Below are 19,668 nucleotides of genomic sequence, written 5' to 3' on the forward strand. Positions count from 1 at the left end.
TGACAAATCTCTTGCATTTGCATCAAGCAGTCGGATCACCAGAAAGTTTCATGGGCGGAAATGTGTTCCTTTTCGTTCACCGTTTTTTTAGCTGCTTCTCTAGTTAGTGTTACCTTTCGGCACCGAGAGTTATTGCGTCGAGGATGTTGTAAGTTTTGCATTTTCATTGTTGTGATGTTAAATGCATCACTTGCAAATATTATGTATGCAGGTGGTAATTCACATAATTGTTTCTAATTAGACTATCTGACATTGCAAATAAATGAATAATGGACGCATGGCCTTTGGCAGTCTTGTGTGGGAATGCAATAGTTTTATTAACTTGTATGAGAAAGCTTTGTCCGGGATCCTAGGTTCTAGTTCTTGAGTAATTGAAATCTAATGAACATATGGTATCACATCGATTAGAAGCGGTGAAAAAAAATAACCAAAAGCGTCCGGTAATTTTGTCCGTAATTTAACTAAAAATCATATTTTCAAATAAATATATTTGTTATTTCTGCTTTTTCAGACTTTTACACCCATTATTCATTTTCATTCATTTTCGTGTCTATTCAACTAAACAACAACCCGCACGGTGAAAAATGTGGTTTACTTTTAAAATGGTGGTTAGGAGTTTGATGATTGTTGGAGATGGTCTGTAAATAATATATTTGTTATTTAAAAAAACAAAACAATAATAATTTATTACCAATTTATATGGGAGGTATGAGGGTTGACCTTCAACTCTTCAAGTCCTGATCTCACCCGTCGTGCTGTTTGGCGGTCGTGAGGGTTGGGCTTTATCTAGGGAATCCCTTAATAGGTGGACGCTAGGGGCTTCGTCCGTCTGGACTCGTGGCTGGCTTGGGGCTCGGGCTACTTTTAGTCAATGGGGGTCAATGGGGGCCGCGTACGAAGTACTCAATGTTACTTAGTTGGTCGTTTAAAAAAAGTAATTTATTCTTTTTTCTTAACTTTTTTTTTCTACTCACATCCACCCAATGAAATAATTTCTATAAATTATATATATATATATATATTGGTCGTTTAAAAAAAGTAATTTATTCTTTTTTCTTAACTTTTTTTTTCTACTCACATCCACCCAATGAAATAATTTCTATAAATTATATATATATATATATATATATATATATATATATATATATATATATATATATATATAAATTGGGCATGTATCACAATATTCATGTGTAGAATGTATCCAAATTGTTTGAACTTTTGAAGACGGACACCCACTCATAACTACACAATATGGAAATATCAAGAGGATGATCATATCCATTCTCCGATGAAGAACTCACATAGAACTTGTTGATACGTTTGTGCAATGCCAAAGATTAAACACTACATCTATAGAAGACAACTACGCATCCAAGACTATGAATAAATATAGAAAAATGTATTTTGTATTGTAACCTTTTATTTTTATGCATGGTTATGTTTTATTTTCAATGTTTTTATATTGTAACTTTGAATTACAAATAAAATACACTATGTTATTTATATATATGTGTTTAATTTTCAATAGTTGTTTTCTTATATATAAATAGCAGGTTCCTAAATGAACCACTTCAAACCGTATCTTAGCCGGTTCCACCGGTTTGAGTTTTATGTCTCGAAATCTTTTACGTTTCAATTCAAAAAGTGAAACATGTTGGTTCTTTAGTTTGTTAGTGTACTTTCTAATATTGTTTTTCCGTTATTTGTTTGAATTTGGATTTTTGGACCCGGTTTTGAGTTTTGGGCTGGAAGGACGTCATAATTGTTCGGATATTATTCGTTAGGCTTGTTGGATGATATACATTGTTTGTCAACGAGGATTGTGTATGTAGAAATCTCTTTAGTTCGTATTCTCTCTTTTTGTGAGTTTCCGGCTTCCGTTGTTCGTCATTGTTCTAGATTGAGAGTTCATCGTGTTGTTGAATCTATCATTTGTTCGGTTGTAGTGTGTGAGTGTACCAAATCATCATTGAAGAGGTAGGTCCCAGCAGAGACCAGTTGGTCCCGCAAGACTCACCTTGAACAGGGACGTCTGCGCAAAGGCCATCTGCTCCCGCAGGACCCACCATGCTCATAGGATCTTACGCGCAGTACACAAGCTGAACAAGCAGGGAAAGCCTCCCAATGGTGAAGTACCCCGCCTGTTCCCGCAGTTGCGGATACAAGCCATCAGGGAAGGCTACCCGCAGACAGCAGGGCTACACGCACAAGACACTAGCTACTTCAGTAGTCACATGAAGAAATGAGCAAGGCGGGAACAATCCCGCCTAAATGAGCCAGTCTGATTCTGAAAGATCTTTTGTACCATGCCTACCAAGGTATGGACAGGACAGACGATCTGACCAGAACAGCCCATGAGCCAATCACAGGGTGACAGCTCATCGACAACAGGGCGAGGAGGAGCACCCTCTAGTACTGTTTGTCACTATTAGCCGCTGCCTACTCACCAACCCTTGCTGAGGAGCATGCGCGGCCTACAGTTGGTGGAATAGTGTTACTGTTGGCCGTAACCTATTCACCAACCAGCATGGCCTGCGTACAATCCACAGTAAGTGGGACGTGCATAAACTACAGTTGGTGGAATAGTGCAGCCGACTTTGTTACTGTTGGCCGTAACCTACCCACCAACCAGTATGGCCTGTGCATAGTCCACTGTTGGTTGAACAGGAATACTATTCAGCCGGCTGTACCTTCTTGGAAACCTACCTTCGGCTATAAATACTCCAATATCTTGGAATGGTAAGATCATCTGATATCCAGTTATCTAGCAATCTCTTAATATACACTTATATTCAGAGCAACCTAGTCTGATTCTCACGCCGGAGGGTGGTCACAAGGAGGAACTCCCCCCTTCTCAGTGACGAGCTTACGGTGTTTGTTTTGCAGGTCTCCTGAAGAACAGCCTTCTCAGTTAGACCTCATCCGTGGGAAACATTACTTAACCCCCAGATTATCTATAATCTGTACCGGGTCACTTAGTGTTTCTTCATTGGCGCCATCCGTGGGTAAAAGCTAGAACTACTTTAGTTTTTTCACAATTTCTGAAGAAATGGTTAACGTTACTCCGGTTCAAAGGCCAGTAACCGACCAAGAAACCCCGGTAACAACCCCAGCAACTGGGGGAAACACCGGCGGTTATACAATCCTTACGAACACTACCCCGACTACCCAAGCCGGGGCAAGTGGAGTAAATATTCCATTGGGGTTCTCCGATACCCAACTGGAAAAACGAACGAAGGTTCCTCGCCAAACACTAGATCAAGTGAAGGCATGGGCCGAAGCACGGCAAAGAGAATTCCAAGCCGAATTGGACGAACGCTTGCGTTCAGTTCAACAGGCTGACGAATTCGCCAGTACTCGCCAACACCTCAATATGAGCAGTGACTGCGAGTACTCAGACGACGAGTTGGAGTCCGACACCGACGCGAACCCTCGCCATAAGGCGAAAGGGAAGCGTAAGGAAACGGACGTCCAACCAAAAAGGAATTTTGGGGAAGCCTTTAAACCAATCGTGGAGAGAAACCCGCGTGACTTTTCCAAAACCTTTAGACCAACTGCTACAAATGCAGGGAAGTCAAAGTTCGCAAGGGACATTGCGGAAGCAATCGCCCCGAGAAGTGCCAAACAAATGTCCAACATTGGCACTTACGATGGTCTATCCGACCCAGACGACCATTTGAACAGGTTCATTGCGGGGGCTACCGTCAGCAACTGGACAGAACCCACGTGGTGCTACATGTTCCAGATGACTCTGGTCGGAGCGGCCAGGGCATGGTTCGATCGTTTACCGATCCACCACATATATGACTGGGCGGACTTTCTGAACAAGTTCAGCCAGCATTTCAGCCAACAGAGGAAGTACACTGAAGAGCAGTGGACGATCCTTAACTGCGTGAGAGAGGAGGATGAATCTCTACTAGACTTCATCACTCGCTTCAACTCCAAAAAGCTTAGTCTCGGCAACATAAGTGAAGATCTGGTTCGCGCCGCCTTCATCCAAGGCGCCGAATACCCAGAACTTATCCGCACATTGACGGGTAAGGATGGCATGCCATCAACTTGGGATGCCATCATGACGGCGGCAAAGCGCTTTGCCGAGACGGAAAAGCAACTGGGAAGAGATCTTCCCCAGAGTACACACCTCTACACGCAGAGGACCAGAGAGAACAATGTCCGGATCGCCCGGCAGAACAAAAAGAGGAGGCTAGGTATTTGGCAGTCAAGGGTAAACTTTGACACCTCATCCAGCTCTCGCCCTCTTGTTGGCGGAAGGGACAACACACACCCTTCAAACCGAAAACACCGGTGGACGCCACTCACGAAGAGCGTCACGGAGATATTTGCCACGGAAAAATTACCATGGCCTAAAGCCCCATTGATCCGGCAGAAACCTAATGCGGATCAAAGCAAATCCTGTGATTTCCACGGGACAAAGGGTCATGGTACTGAAGAGTGCACATCCTTGAAGGATATTATTGAGACATTTGTCAAGGACGGAAGGCTTGCACATCTTGTGGCATCGATCAGGAAGGGAGGAAGGAATGACAACCGGTACAGAGGTAACGGACGAAAGCCCGTCGATATCAGCATCAACATGGTTCATGGCAAGGTCAGAGGAAGAAAAAGACGGGTGGCAGAACCATGCGCGTGGAAAGAAGCTGAGGTGCGCTTCCCGAGAGTGCCAGGAGGCCCCAGCAAAGAAGGCCCCATCGTCATCAGAAGCCAGCTGGGGCACTACATCACTTCACGCACTCTTGCTGACAACGGCGCTTCGTCGACAGTGATGTACAGACAGTTCTTTGATAAGCTGGATGATGAAGACAAAGAACGCTTGGAAACGGTCTACGCTTCAATGGAAGGGTTTGACGGAAGTACAGAAACACCCCTGGGTATCCTATCTTTCCCCGTTACTCTTACTGATGGGAATCATTCACGCACAGAAGACGTGGATTTTGTCGTAATGAAAAAGCCACATCATACGTACGACATCCTATTCGGAAGAGACGGGATGGCAAGATTCAACGCCGTGGTATCTTCAATCCATGGCATGATGGGATGGCCAACAGCTGAGGGTGTAGCAATGATCTCTGGCATTCCCCAGGTATGCATTGCATCTGTTTCATCTAAACCCAAACCGAAAAAGGCTAAACCAACCATCACTGAACCAGAAAAATGGGCCTTCAATGGCAAATACCCCGACCAGGCCGTTACCATCGGACCAACAATCGTTGATCCCACCCGCACCTTACTCAAACGCTTACTGCAGAAAAACGCTGACATCTTTGCGTGGGCACCAGCTGACATGACTGGTGTACCCCGAAGTAAGGCAGAGCATAAACTCAAATGCGATCCGGCTGTTACGCCGATCGTACAAAAGCGCAGAGTGATGGGGCCTGAGCAAACTAACGCGTGTAGAACCCAAGTCAAGGAACTCCTTGACGCAGGCATCGTACGCGTTAGTAGATATCAAACATGGGTTGCAAATCCCGTAATGGTACCGAAGAATGACAAACAATGGCGCATGTGCATAGATTTCAAAGATTTGAACAAAGCATGCCCCAAAGATTGTTATCCGTTACCAGAAATTGATCTCAAAGTGGATTCGTTGGCACCATTCCGCCTTAAATGCTTCTTGGATGCGTATAAGGGGTACCACCAAATCCACATGGCCATTGATGACCAGGACAAAACCGCATTTCGGACGCCCGATGGTACATTTTATTATAAAATGATGCCATTCGGACTTAAGAATGCAGGGTCCACGTACCAACGACTAATGGACAAAGAGTTTCATGCCCAAATCGGGAGAAACTTGGAAGTCTATATGGATGATTTGGTCATCAAAAGCCTCGAGCCTGAGGCGATGTTGAAAGACATTGAAGAAACTTTCAACACGCTCCGAAAGATAAACATGAAGCTCAACCCGAGCAAGTGTTCATTTGGGATGGAAGAAGGGAAGTTCTTGGGAGTCATTGTTACTAAAGATGGCTTTAGAGCGAACCCTGAAAAGGTTGAAGCCATTGTTAAAATGGAATCACCTACCACCATCAAACAGGCTCAGACACTGAATGGACGACTAGTCGCACTTAATCGCTTCTTGGCAAACCATGCAGATAAGTCGTTTCATTTCGTGTCAACATTGAGAAACTGCTTGAAGAAAACGCACTTCCGCTGGACACCAGAAGCGGAAGCAGCTTTTCAGGAGATTCGGTCACGCCTGATCGAACTCCCAACACTTACAGCACCACAAGCGGGAGAGGAGTTAATCCTATACCTTTCCGCAACAGATAGAGCAACCGGGGCAGTCCTGCTAGTAGAACGAAAGGGCGTCCAGATGCCAATCTATTATGTTAGCCGTGTACTAACAGACGTAGAAACCCGGTACTCTACCCTCGAAAAATTAGTCTTAGCACTTATACATGCTTCACGCAGGTTAAGACGATATTTCCAGGGCCACCCAATCACCATTCTCACCAACTTCAAACTCTCAAACGTTCTAGGCAAACCCGAATTATCGGGACGTCTAGCCAAATGGGCAATTGAATTGGGAGAATATGCAATTAAGTACAAGCCAAGACCAGCCATAAAAGGCCAGGTCCTGGCCGATTTTATTGCAGAAGTCCCCGCTTCGCGGGAGAAAGAGTGCCAGGAGGAGGCTCAACCCTCCCCAGCACAGGACGTCAATGATGTCTGGCGACTCTATACTGATGGAGCAGCCAGTAACGAGGGTTCAGGCGCAGGGTTAAAATTAACCAACCCAGCGGGCCAAGAATATACTTACGCTATTCGGCTGGACTTTCCAAGTACGAATAACGAAGCCGAATATGAAGCATTCTTGGCCGGTTTGAGAATTGCGCGTAAGATGGGAGTGAAAAACTTGGAAGCCCATGTGGATTCCATGCTGGTGGCCAACCAAATAAATGGAACATACACGGCTGTGAACGACACCATGGCCCTGTACCTCGCCCAGGCAAAAACCCTTATGCGTGATTTTAGTGATTGTAAAGTCATACATGTCAAGCGCAGCGAAAACAAATCTGCGGATGCGTTAAGCAAGCTTGCATCACTAGCCTTCACCCACCTGGGAAAGGACATCCGCATTGAACTTCTCGAAGCGCCATCAGTCCCGCACAAGGAAATTTGTGTCATCCAAACCAGTACAGAAACGTGGATGACACCAATAATAAATTACCTTGCAGCTGGAATACTACCAGAGTCAAAAACACAGGCAAGAAAACTACGCTGTAAAGCACTGAATTATCAACTCGTCAATGACATCCTTTACAGACGTAACTTTCTTGGCCCACTCTTGAGATGCGTGGACAACCAAGATGCCAACTACCTCCTAAGGGAAGTACACGAAGGCATCTGTGGGGTACACGCAGGTCCCCGCGCTGTTGTAGCCAAGCTAAACAACGCGAGATACTTTTGGCCGGGGATGCATACGGATGCACTGGCATACATCAGAAAATGCAGGTCTTGCCAGCTTTACGCACCTAACACGCATCGCCCGAGAAACGAACTGGTTCCAGTCACTTCTTCATGGCCATTTCAGAAGTGGGCCATCGATGTGACAGGCCCATTTCCTACAGCAGCAGGAAATGTTCAGTTCCTAGTGGTAGCCATCGACTACTTCACCAAGTGGATAGAAGCAAAACCTTTAGCCCAAACAACCGCAAAGCATATCAAAAAATTTATTTGGGAATTTATAATTTGTCGTTTTGGACTTCCACAGAATTTGGTGAGCGATAACGGCACCAACTTTGCTGACAAAAAGCTACAACAATGGCTAAAAGAACTTCAAATCACCCACACATTTACCTCAGTGGCACACCCGCAAGGAAATGGTGAGGTGGAAAGAGCAAATAAAAGCATCGTTGAAGGCATAAAGAAAAGACTCTTGAAACACAGATCCGGCTGGGTGGACGAGCTTCCGCACGTCCTTTGGGCAAACAGAACGTTGAAGAAGGCCAGTACGGGAGAAACCCCGTTCAGCCTCACTTATGGCACTGAAGCCATGGTCCCGGTCGAAATTGGTCTACCCTCACCAAGGGTCTTGAGTCAGCCAGAAGACAATGATGCGGAAAGACGGTTGGATCTTATGCTAACCGAGGAACGCAGAGACTTAGCCGCAGTGCGTGAAGAGAACTACAAACGACAAATGCAAAAGTACTACAACACGCGGGTAAAACTCTGCAGCTTCAAGGAAGGAGACTACATACTGCGTAACAACGAGGCTTCGAACCAAGAACGCCCAGGAAAGTTGGCCCCGATCTGGGAAGGGCCATACGTTATCAAACAGGTTCTGGGAAAGGGCGCATACCGGCTCGAAAGGCTCGATGGCACTCCCATCCCAAGAACATGGAATGGAGCTCAATTACGCAAATGTTATATGTAGATCAATTCCAAAACTTGTAAAGAAAAGGCCAAGAGCCACTTCTAATGGAAATGATTCTCCTTTCATAATGTGTTTACCTTTATCCTTATGAACTCCCCACTGGTGCCGGTATTTACCGCATAAATGAGGAGAAGTAAGTCATTGCGTGTGGAAGGCGGCAAAACCCGCATAAACACAACGTTAAAAATAGGGGAAACCTACACGCAGGTATGATGTAAGTAAAGTTTAGCCATCTTTGTAAGTGCAAGTGACGGTCTTATCCGCACAATCACAAATAAGGAAGCAAAACTTCAAACTATCATCTACCACGTTCAAAGGTTATCCTAAAAAAAAAAAAAAAAAAAATATAATACTTAGAAATAAGGATAAGGAAAACCTACACGCAGGTCAGGTATGGGTAAAGTTTAGCCATCCTACCAAGTGCAAGTGACGGTTCAACCCGCACAATCACGAAAGAGGAAGCAAAACTTTAACCCACTATCAACCACGTTCAAAGGTTAACTTATCCTAAATACTTAGAAATTTCGAGGAAAAATGAGGAAAACCTACACGCAGGTCAGATGACAGTTAAAATTTAGCCATCCTACCAAGTGCAAGTGACGGTTCTACCCGCACAATCACGAAGGAGGAAGCGAAACTTTAACCCATCATCAACCACGTTCAACAGGTTAACTTATTCTAAAACACTTGGAAAATTGCTAAAACTAAGTATGCAAGTTATGAGTTTATAAAGCAAGGAATCCAAAGAAGGAAATAACAATCTTATCCGCAAAAAGATTTATATTTCAATGATATATTACAAGAATGGCCGGGTTACTACCCGCCTGAAAGAGTAAATCTATACAAGTCTATCTTAGTGGAAAGGGATCTTCAGGATCAAGCTTCAGGGCCGCTTCCACTTGGACCCGCTCCGTCAGAAGAACGGGGTGGTTCGAGGAACGCTTTGAGAACAGCTAACCCATCATCAGCAACAGCTACTTCGTCCACCTTTTCCACCACTGGATGCGGGAAGGCGGCGTATTGGTTCAATGCTTGGTCATAAATGGCTTCGGTATCCACATCGAACAAAGGGAAGTTGGAAGGCGGGACGCCTTTCTCAACAAACCCTAGACCAAGCAGGAAGCCGGCCTTTTCCCCATCCTCATGAGAAGCGTTGAGGGCTGCGGTCATAGCATCATCGTAAGAGGTCTCTGAAAAGACCCGACGCACAACCTACAAAAAAAAAAAAAAAAATACAAGTGTTAGAACCTTTTCTTACAAAAGAAAGCGTGAAGACAAAGTTAAACATACCTGAGGCAACGCTTCTCGAAGAAGCCATTGGAGGGCAGCTTGAGCTTCGTTATGGGCGCGTTCGGCTTCGCTCTTGTTAAGGTTGGCAAGTAAAACTTCCTTTGCGGCAGCCTCTTCGACGCCCTTAAGCTTCCGCTGGGTCTGGTCAAGCACCCCCCTCTGGTCCAGGATTTCCTGGAGTTTCTTGGCATCTTCCATTGCCAAGGCATCATGAGCGCGTTGGAGAGCCTCTAATTTGCCTTTCAGCTCCTCATTCTCCACACGCAGAGGCTCAGCAACGGCTTCAGCCTGGGCAGCCCTCTCGGTTGCGTTTCGCGCAGTCTCCCTGGCCAGCCGAAGCTGTTCATTCACAGCTTGGGCAGCCTTGGAGCGGGCCTCGAGTCGCGCCTGAACTTCAACCTCGAGGGCCTTGAAGGCCTTCTCCTTGGCGGCGGCAGCTTCCGCCAGCTGTTGGTTCTCTTCCCGAAGAGCCCGCGTTTCAGATACTTCCTTTGCGCGAGCTGCTTTTAACTTGTCGTTTTCACGACAAAGCAGCTCGACGCGCGGCTGCATCCGGGCCTGGAGAACCCTAAGCTCATTGGTTAGCCTACCCTCCTGGTAGCTAACCATGGCTTCCCCCAACGCACCCGGGGGAGCAGCGTGGCGAACCCAGTCCACGCACTCCACAGGTGTGCGAAGGGTTGTTCCTCGGCGTATGTTCCATCGCGGAACATACACTTCATTGGAATCCGTCACTGCAAAAGAAACAAAGGCAGTAAGGAAAAGATGATAAAAAACATAAGGGAAAAAGAAAGGAACCCTACGCACCTGTAGGGTCAATGACAGGCCGATAACCGCCAAACCCATCACCTGAACCTAAAGGAAATCCATCCAACAGGTCAGGCAGACGGGAAGGTGGCAAAGATCGGCGGGAAGCCCTGCGCGTACCTGATGGTCCGGCCATTGGTGCCAGTGGCGCGGGCATGGTGGCAGCCGCCGTGGTCGCCGTTGGGGTCGCCGCCGCGGTCGCCGCCTCATCAGCAGCAGCAGTAACCGCCGGCTCCGTGAAGGATGCTGTAAAAATCGCACTCACGGCCGGCGGTGACGTCATCTCGACCGGAACAGTTGGCCCAAATGAATGAGCAACTGGACCAACGGATGCAGACGCAGGCGCCTGGGTCGACGCCTCAGGAAGGCTGACCGAGCCTACCGTCATTGGCGGGGAGGTACCCCCCTGCGCTTCACCCCGGAATGCGTCAACATACACGCCTGCACAAAGAATGTTAAATTTAAGAAGTAATAAATCTGCAAAGACATTATGATTGTACTTACGGGTTTTCTTGACCCTGAACGTACGGACGGGCGGGGAGGAACCCGATGGAGCCGGCCTCTTGGTCCCGGTCACCGTCGTCTTCGTTGGTTCTCCGGCGGTAACGGTCGCAGCCTCCGGAACAGTGGTCTCCTCACCACCGGGCTTCCCCGCCACCTCTTCACTATCTGACTCCGAGTCAGATAGAACCACCGGACCAGCCGTGGAGGCCTTCTCCTTCCCTTTCCCGCCGGCAGCAGCTTTCTTCTTCCGCACCAATGGAGGAGCATCTGAGGATTCCTCAGAAGAAGACAGGTCAAGAATTCCAACAGCGGGTACAACATTAAGGGGTTGAGGAAGGAATATCGCCTTACCTGGCCGCCGTCGGCTCAGGATCTCGTGGCCCAGCGGATAGACCTCCACAAACCGATCCGCTGTTTGCTCCAGGATGGGCAACTCGCCCTCGTCCAAAGCACGAGTACCCATCCGCGCGGGACCGTCGGCTTCCCGCTGAAACAGAAGCGACTCCAAATCATTTCCCTCTGAAAAAAAAGAAACAGTTAGAAGACAAACTTGTATCAAAAAAGAAAAACAAGACATACCATAGGGAATAGAGTTCAAACCGTATTCGAGGAGGATGGGAACCAGAGATGCATCTTTCCACACCCGGCTCATCCCTAACATGACCATCCCGGACTCCGCAAACCGGTAAACCGGAGATTGGATCCGGGATATCTTCGAAAACCATTCCGCCTCCTGGTAGTTGGGGGCGTGAAGGCTCGGTATCGCTTGGCCATTTTTAAACTTCATGGCAAGGGGGATGGCGCGGGCAGAAATGTAGAAGAATTCCTGCTTCCACGCGCGAAGACTGCGCTCGGTGTCGCATATCTTCAGACCCTTAATACGGGTCGTCAGGGTGTACCACCCTTGGATGCACCTCCAGGTATAGAAGGTCATCAGGCGGTCCACATGGGGATCGATGCCCAAAATCCGGCACACCCACTCAAAATGGCGAATCTTGGCGATCGCCATGGGGTGCAGCTCGGTCAAATGGACACCGTGCCTCTCAAGGACACGGTAAACAAATTTTGTCAATGGGAATCTAAGATTCCCATAGACAAAAAATGCAGCATAAACCCCGATCTTGCCACTGGGGGCATCGTACACGGTCTGGTGGGATTCAGGAAACTCAGGCTCGAGATGATCGAGCATGAACTTCCTGACAACATACCGGTACTGATCGCCGGGCAGAGCACACTGGCACTCACCAGCAGTACCCCTGTCGTCAGCTATAGCTTCAGCATCACGAGAGGACATTATTGCAGAAAGAAGAGTGATTTCGGGAAAATGCTTGCCTGAAAAAGGGGAGTATTTGCCGGAAATCACTAAGAAGAAGAAGAGTGAAAAGTGTGAATTGCAAATAACCCTCTCCCCCTTTATATAGTAATCGCAATTAATGCGGTGAATTTAATGCGGAGGAGAGAGAAATCAAAGGTGCAATGAAACTATGACACGTGGCAAAAAGCAAGCTGGCAACAGCTGTTGAAAGGACGTGTGCCAGTAATTTCGCGGCCACGCGCCCGAAAAATCATGCCCACGCGCCTGAAAAAGCAACTGGAATGACCATGTTCTGTCACGTCACCATAACTTCCTGCACGTCCTGACACAGTCAGAAGAAACCGTCACACGACGTTTCAGATGTTTGGACTGTTCTTATCCTCACCAACCTTTCGAATTTCAAAATTCAAAAAGATTCAAAGGTAAGCGGGAAAATACCCCTTACCTTGGTAACCAAGTAACCATAAGACGGATGCGGGTACAGTGTTAAGGCAAAACCTTCCACATACCTAGCACCCGCAGGGAATTGAAGCCAAGAATACCCCGGCAACAAAGTAACTATAAGACGGGTGCGGATACAGTGTTAAGGCAAAACCCTTCACGTACCTAGCACCCACAGGGAATTGACGCCAGGAGTACCTTGAAAGTAAAGTAACCGTAAGACGAGCGCGGGTACAGTGTTAAGGCAAAACCCTTCACATACCTAGCGCCCGGCAGGGAATTGAAACCAGGAAGGATCTTCTGGGCAATGCTTGTGGAAACGGAAATAACATCCCCGCATAGCGGGAACGTCGAGAAATACATTGTTTGAGGCTCCAGGATGGAATTGGTGGTTTAAACATAATTGATCACTATGTTCAAAACCACTAAAACCTCAAGGAGAATCCACACAAGTGAGACTCAACGCTCCTGACTTGCGAGAAGGTTACATACCTACCCACATCATACCCAAAGATCAAGCAAAAAAATCAGGAATTTTTGCTAGTGACATTAGGAAACCCGCGGGAAGAATCCCCACGGAGAACCTTAAAACTAGAAACCCTTTTCAAAACCCCTTGCTTAAAGTCCAAAAGTTCACCTCACTTTATTAAACATTCAGGAGAAGAACATTGGACTGGGGGGACCTGAAGAGGTAGGTCCCAGCAGAGACCAGTTGGTCCCGCAAGACTCACCTTGAACAGGGACGTCTGCGCAAAGGCCATCTGCTCCCGCAGGACCCACCATGCTCATAGGATCTTACGCGCAGTACACAAGCTGAACAAGCAGGGAAAGCCTCCCAATGGTGAAGTACCCCGCCTGTTCCCGCAGTTGCGGATACAAGCCATCAGGGAAGGCTACCCGCAGACAGCAGGGCTACACGCACAAGACACTAGCTACTTCAGTAGTCACATGAAGAAATGAGCAAGGCGGGAACAATCCCGCCTAAATGAGCCAGTCTGATTCTGAAAGATCTTTTGTACCATGCCTACCAAGGTATGGACAGGACAGACGATCTGACCAGAACAGCCCATGAGCCAATCACAGGGTGACAGCTCATCGACAACAGGGCGAGGAGGAGCACCCTCTAGTACTGTTTGTCACTATTAGCCGCTGCCTACTCACCAACCCTTGCTGAGGAGCATGCGCGGCCTACAGTTGGTGGAATAGTGTTACTGTTGGCCGTAACCTATTCACCAACCAGCATGGCCTGCGTACAATCCACAGTAAGTGGGACGTGCATAAACTACAGTTGGTGGAATAGTGCAGCCGACTTTGTTACTGTTGGCCGTAACCTACCCACCAACCAGTATGGCCTGTGCATAGTCCACTGTTGGTTGAACAGGAATACTATTCAGCCGGCTGTACCTTCTTGGAAACCTACCTTCGGCTATAAATACTCCAATATCTTGGAATGGTAAGATCATCTGATATCCAGTTATCTAGCAATCTCTTAATATACACTTATATTCAGAGCAACCTAGTCTGATTCTCACGCCGGAGGGTGGTCACAAGGAGGAACTCCCCCCTTCTCAGTGACGAGCTTACGGTGTTTGTTTTGCAGGTCTCCTGAAGAACAGCCTTCTCAGTTAGACCTCATCCGTGGGAAACATTACTTAACCCCCAGATTATCTATAATCTGTACCGGGTCACTTAGTGTTTCTTCAATCATGTTGGTAATCTAATTGAGAGTAGAGAGTTGTGTTTTGATTGTTGTCTTGTGTAATTTTATTTGTGGGTCTGTGACCAACAGGAAACCACTTTATTGTTGGGCTATTTACCATTAGGCTTATTGGGCAATTGTACTTTTATTTTTTTCATTTTCCATGAAACCTTGATAAGACTTCTTTTTAGAAATTCATTCATATTACCATTTTGATTTGTGACAAGAATAGATAATATTTTAAGTGGTTCTGAGTAGTTTACAACAGAATCCTCAACTTTAAAATTGTAGAATTTAAAAAAATAACGTACCCTTTATGTAGATTAGGCACCTTCTTTTGTAACTTACGTTTCAAATCGTAGTAAGTCTGTCAAATGATTACAATACATTATCAGATAATTGTCCAATAAGTTACACCATAATCCCTTACCAGTTACTACATGAATTAATTTCTCAAACATTTATTCTTAATAACACCCTTATTTTAACAAATACAAGTTATATAAAAGTGTAATTTGCATCATTATTTGAAAACTTACATTTCTACGGTCACGTAGCTTTCTTTTTTTTTCTCTCTCTCTTTTTTTTATGATTAAGAAGGTTGGGAGGGGGGGGGTTGGTTTGTTTATTTAGCCCTCTCATGTCAGCCACCCACCACCATAACGCCGCCCACGTGTTGCCTGTATCGTTAACCCAATACCGCCTACCCCAAAGCTTCCCCTTAATGTTGGCCAAAGCCGCTCCGGCGTAGTATTTAACACCGCTTGACGCCGACAAGCAGTGCCAACTCACCTGCCGTTTGGGTGACAGCAACCCGTCTTATAAGTTAACTTGTAAAAAGATAGTTTTCTTAAAAATTTATTTTTAAAGGTAACTTTAGATAATTTATTTGATCAAAATAGCCCTATATTTACATTTTTTTTTCTAGACCGTATATTGATTTTCCTTTGTTTTTCTCTATGGGAAAAAATAACATTATATCAAATAATAATTCTAATATAAAGCGAATAGAGACAATTATATATATTGTAACTTGGCTTGTCATAATTAAATGCGATTTTGTCACTGGAGAATGATGTTGCCTCGTTGCATCACGTACAAACCTAACCATTTATTGTCCGGACATATATAACTTTTCTAATCCTTATAAATCAAATTAAAATACGTAAAATTGTTATAAAAGCTTCTTAAATATCTAACAAACTAAATACATAATAGTTTTTATGATAAACCCAAAATTAAGTTCTCGTTTGTAATCAGTTTTAATCTTGATTCATTAATAATAATTTGATCTTCGTTATTCAGTTATCGATTTCATAAGTGTTTTCGTAACATTAGTGTATCCGGAAAGGGTTTAATCAAATTATTTAATTCTACAACCTCTAGATTGATTTTTTTTTTTACAATCATCATCCATCTAAAATGAAACTATTTAACCAATAAATTAAAACGAAACTAATCTCAATGAATATTATTATTTAAAAGATAATTAACAAGGGAATAAGTTCTAATTCTCGTGTCTGCCTTGTTAATTACATATTTCAAATTTGAATCACCATCGGATTTTCTGTACTTAAAGACGATATTAATTATCTATGACTCTATATCTAATAAACAAACTTATCAAACAAAGTTATTATAATTGTTTAATTAGCTTATATCTTGTCAGAATTCTCATTAATAATTTAAAAAGTCTTAATCTATTACCTTAAAAACAAATTACCATTATATAATGTATGCATATGGAGATGGAGAGTTATGATTATAAAATGAAAGACTATTCTTTTACAATATTATTCTAGACTTCAAACATATGTCTTTTGGTTTTTTTCTAATTCATTAGTCTAAACGCAAATATTATAGTTTTAAAAGTTGATTGCAAATATCATGCTTAGATTCATTTTCAAATATCATAAACGCGTAGTGTTTACATCGGAATAGAAGACAAACATGCAACAAACTCTGTCACTAATCATTTTCGTATAGCAAAATTACGTCATCTAAAAATTACGTTAACAAATATTAGGATCATAACATATTCATGTTCACCCGTACGTTGGATGCACTCAACTAAGTAGCTCCATAGCCTTGGTGAAAGGAAACCAAAAGTATCCAATGTAGGCAAATGATATAAACATGTGTGGATTGTCACATATTTTTTATGTTCGGTCAATTGCATGAAGCAGTTTTAAGTACAGTCTAACACATTGTGAAAACAATACTCAATGCATACAAGAGAGAAACCCATATTAGGTCTACACACATGTGTTTCAAAAATTTAAAAGTTTGACATAATACAGTATTTTACTCAATAAAATGCTACTATATGCACTCATTTCAAAATTTATGACATTTAGACGTGCAAAACTATATAGAGCCTATAGTGTAAGAAGGAAAAAAAGTGCACTTGTCACACTATAAATAATGTTTAAGAAAACAGATAGATATGGAATTTTAAATATATTTCAAGTGAGTATACTTAATTGCATAGTCTTTCAAACAAAAAATATATATTTGATTGCATAAATATATATCTCAGGTGAGTATATTTAACTGCATAAAAAATTCATTATATTATTTATTTTCAAAATAAGTTAGTTTATAAATATCAATAAATTTCTTTTTCAGAATTATAAAAGCACATGAAATTAACATTATTAGAAATTGAATGAGAGATACACAAACTGAAACAATCCCCACAGGCTGAAAGTTGTACAACAGGAATTTATTATTGATGTTAGCAACAAAATGCATACATATTTTGGATGAGACACAAACTAAAACAACCCCCCCCCCCCCCCCCCCCCTCGCTCATGAATTTTGGTCCTATATTAATATTCCATAACTAGAACAGCTCAATATTGATATTTTATCAGATTTTACTTCAACTAAACATTAATTTCATTTTATTAACTTAATTATCATATCTAAACACCCAATTTAATCCATATAATACTATCACAACTTTAACAATACAATAAATTAAACCCAATAAAGATACTACAAATAGCATATTAGTAGTGTCTAAATATGGTGGCTTAAATATAAATAAATCGTATATCTATTTTAAAAAAACAGATATGTTGCTTCTAGTAATACCTTCTACTCTAATAATACAATTACATTAATTGGGCATGTACTGTTTCATGTTATATGGAACTAGAGGGACCCTTCTATGCTATGTTCCATCAATATTATAAATACTATATATACAAACAATAATGAAAATTTAATTAACAAATGTAGAATTTACTGAAGTTTAATAAAGGGTAGGTTATTACTTCTACAAAAACAGTAGAAAAATTAAACCATTTTTTTTACAATTTATAGATAATAAGAAAACAAGGCAATACCGCACAAGGATCAAATACAAGCAACTCTCCGTTTTCCCCACTAACCGAGTCATAACCGACTTGTCCACTATAACCCGAGTCAAACTCATCCCGCTTCCTGACCCGACCCGCAATTACCCGACAAACAAGCATCGCCTTCCGCCCTCTCCCACCGCCCGCACTCTCATGCGCCACCCCACTACCCGAAAACGTACACAACGCCGCCCCCTTCCCCCACGGAAATGACCACGCCTCGGCTTCATACGCGCCACCGCTCGTGGGGCCCAAACATTGAAACCTCATAACCTCATTTCCATCGGCAACACACCGTTCGTAGTCGGGTCGGTCCGACCCGACCCGGTACTTGACCCCGGATTTCACCAACTCCCGATACTCTTCGAACCGGGTCACGGTCCGGGTCAAGTTCTGGACCTTGAAAACCATCTCGACCCGACCCGAAAACACTTTTGGGGACCAACTTGTGTGGAATATTATCTCAACAATATTACGTGATGGGTGGCCCACCGGGAGGTCAGTCAACGCCGGGAAATAAGACTCCGGTGGCCGTGAACTTCGCCGGAGATTGACCCGGTTAATATTATTATCGGGTTTTCTTGAAAACGACGGCGTTTGACATGGTGTTTGCTTTCTGGGCTTATGTTTTTTAACTTCCACGACATCTTTTAAACTCTGGAGACTGTTTCTACATGAACTTGTTGTGTCAACGACGTCGTTTGCAGCTCTTGTTTTGCATTGTAAAGACTTAACCCACCCTGCTGTCATCTCATACAACCTATAGATACAAAATATGTATCTATATATGTATAATATTACAATGTGTTACAGAAAGCACTCTCTTTTTATTTTTGTGTGGGAGAATAGGAGATAGGAGAAGGTTGATAATAATAATAATAATAAGAATAATAATAATAAGCCAAATAATAATAATATGGAGTAGGGTTATAAAAAGACGAAATGCCCTTAAGAAAGGTGAAGAATAACATGGGCATTAATGAGAATTAAATTGCAGGATCCAAAACACAATTGATGGTGGTCAGGTTTAGAGAGATGATGCCAACATTGTTATTTTGTTTGTTTTATAAACTTTAATCATGCAATGTGTTATGATAAACATGGTTAAGGTTTGTATTGTAATTATGTGATAATTAGTTAATCAAATATTTAGTGTGCATTATTATTAAGGCTGAGGGGTGTGGGGCTTCAACGGGGGCGCTAGAGCCCCTCCGCTCGCGCCCCCAGGCGCTAGCACCACACCCCCGGGGCGCGAGAGGGGCGCGAGCACGAAAAACAAAGCAGGCGCAAGCACCTTCGCGGGACGAATATGGCGTAAAGGGGCATGGGAAAACGTGAAAGAGCCGTTGGAGCTTAAAAATGAGCCGTTGGGCTCTTATTTAATAAAAAAAAAAGTTTTTTCTTCCTATATATAACCCATTTCATCTAAAACAATTATCACAACTTCAAAAAAAAACCCAAAATCAACCCATCTTCCAAACTTTTTTTTAAAAACATGGCTGGAAATTGGTACCCAAACCTAGATTCAGATTATATTGACGACGATTTATGGTCGTCACCTGACCAACCGATGTTTCATTCGGAGCCGCAACAATCATCCGGCTTTCAACCATCCAACATACAACCGTCTCCTAACTTTGTTGTTCCGGAGACACAAGAATCACACGGTGAAGCTACGGGACAAAGAAGACGCGTCCACCGGAAAAAACAAGTTGCAACGGACGGGTCGGGACCGGCTTCGACTCCGAGGACGAAACGGAAAACCACTCCGTGGTCATCGGATGAGAAGGAAGCCTTGTGTCGGGCTTGGATAGTCATTTCTGAGGATCGGCGTTGCGGTAATTGT

At 43.8% G+C, this 19,668-nt stretch overlaps 1 protein-coding gene across 1 annotated transcript; it reads right to left on the minus strand.

The window, feature by feature from the left end:
- Positions 1–17,741: 17,741 nt before the first annotated feature.
- On the minus strand, positions 17,742–18,654 carry LOC143625503 (uncharacterized). Its single transcript, XM_077095822.1, has one exon. It carries the CDS (start codon positions 18,570–18,572, stop codon positions 17,775–17,777), a length of 798 nt encoding a protein of 265 aa, XP_076951937.1. The 5' UTR covers positions 18,573–18,654; the 3' UTR covers positions 17,742–17,774.
- Positions 18,655–19,668: the final 1,014 nt, after the last annotated feature.

Source organism: Bidens hawaiensis, unplaced genomic scaffold (genome assembly GCF_021521415.1).
Source record: "Bidens hawaiensis isolate Kalapana, Puna unplaced genomic scaffold, B.hawaiensis_p1.1 tig00004105_1, whole genome shotgun sequence".
NCBI lineage: Eukaryota > Viridiplantae > Streptophyta > Magnoliopsida > Asterales > Asteraceae > Bidens > Bidens hawaiensis.

What these genes read in the sequence shown, in the direction of transcription:
- LOC143625503 (XM_077095822.1), bottom strand. Translation starts at nt 18,572, where the DNA reads ATGACAGCAGGGTGGGTTAAGTCTTTACAATGCAAAACAAGAGCTGCA.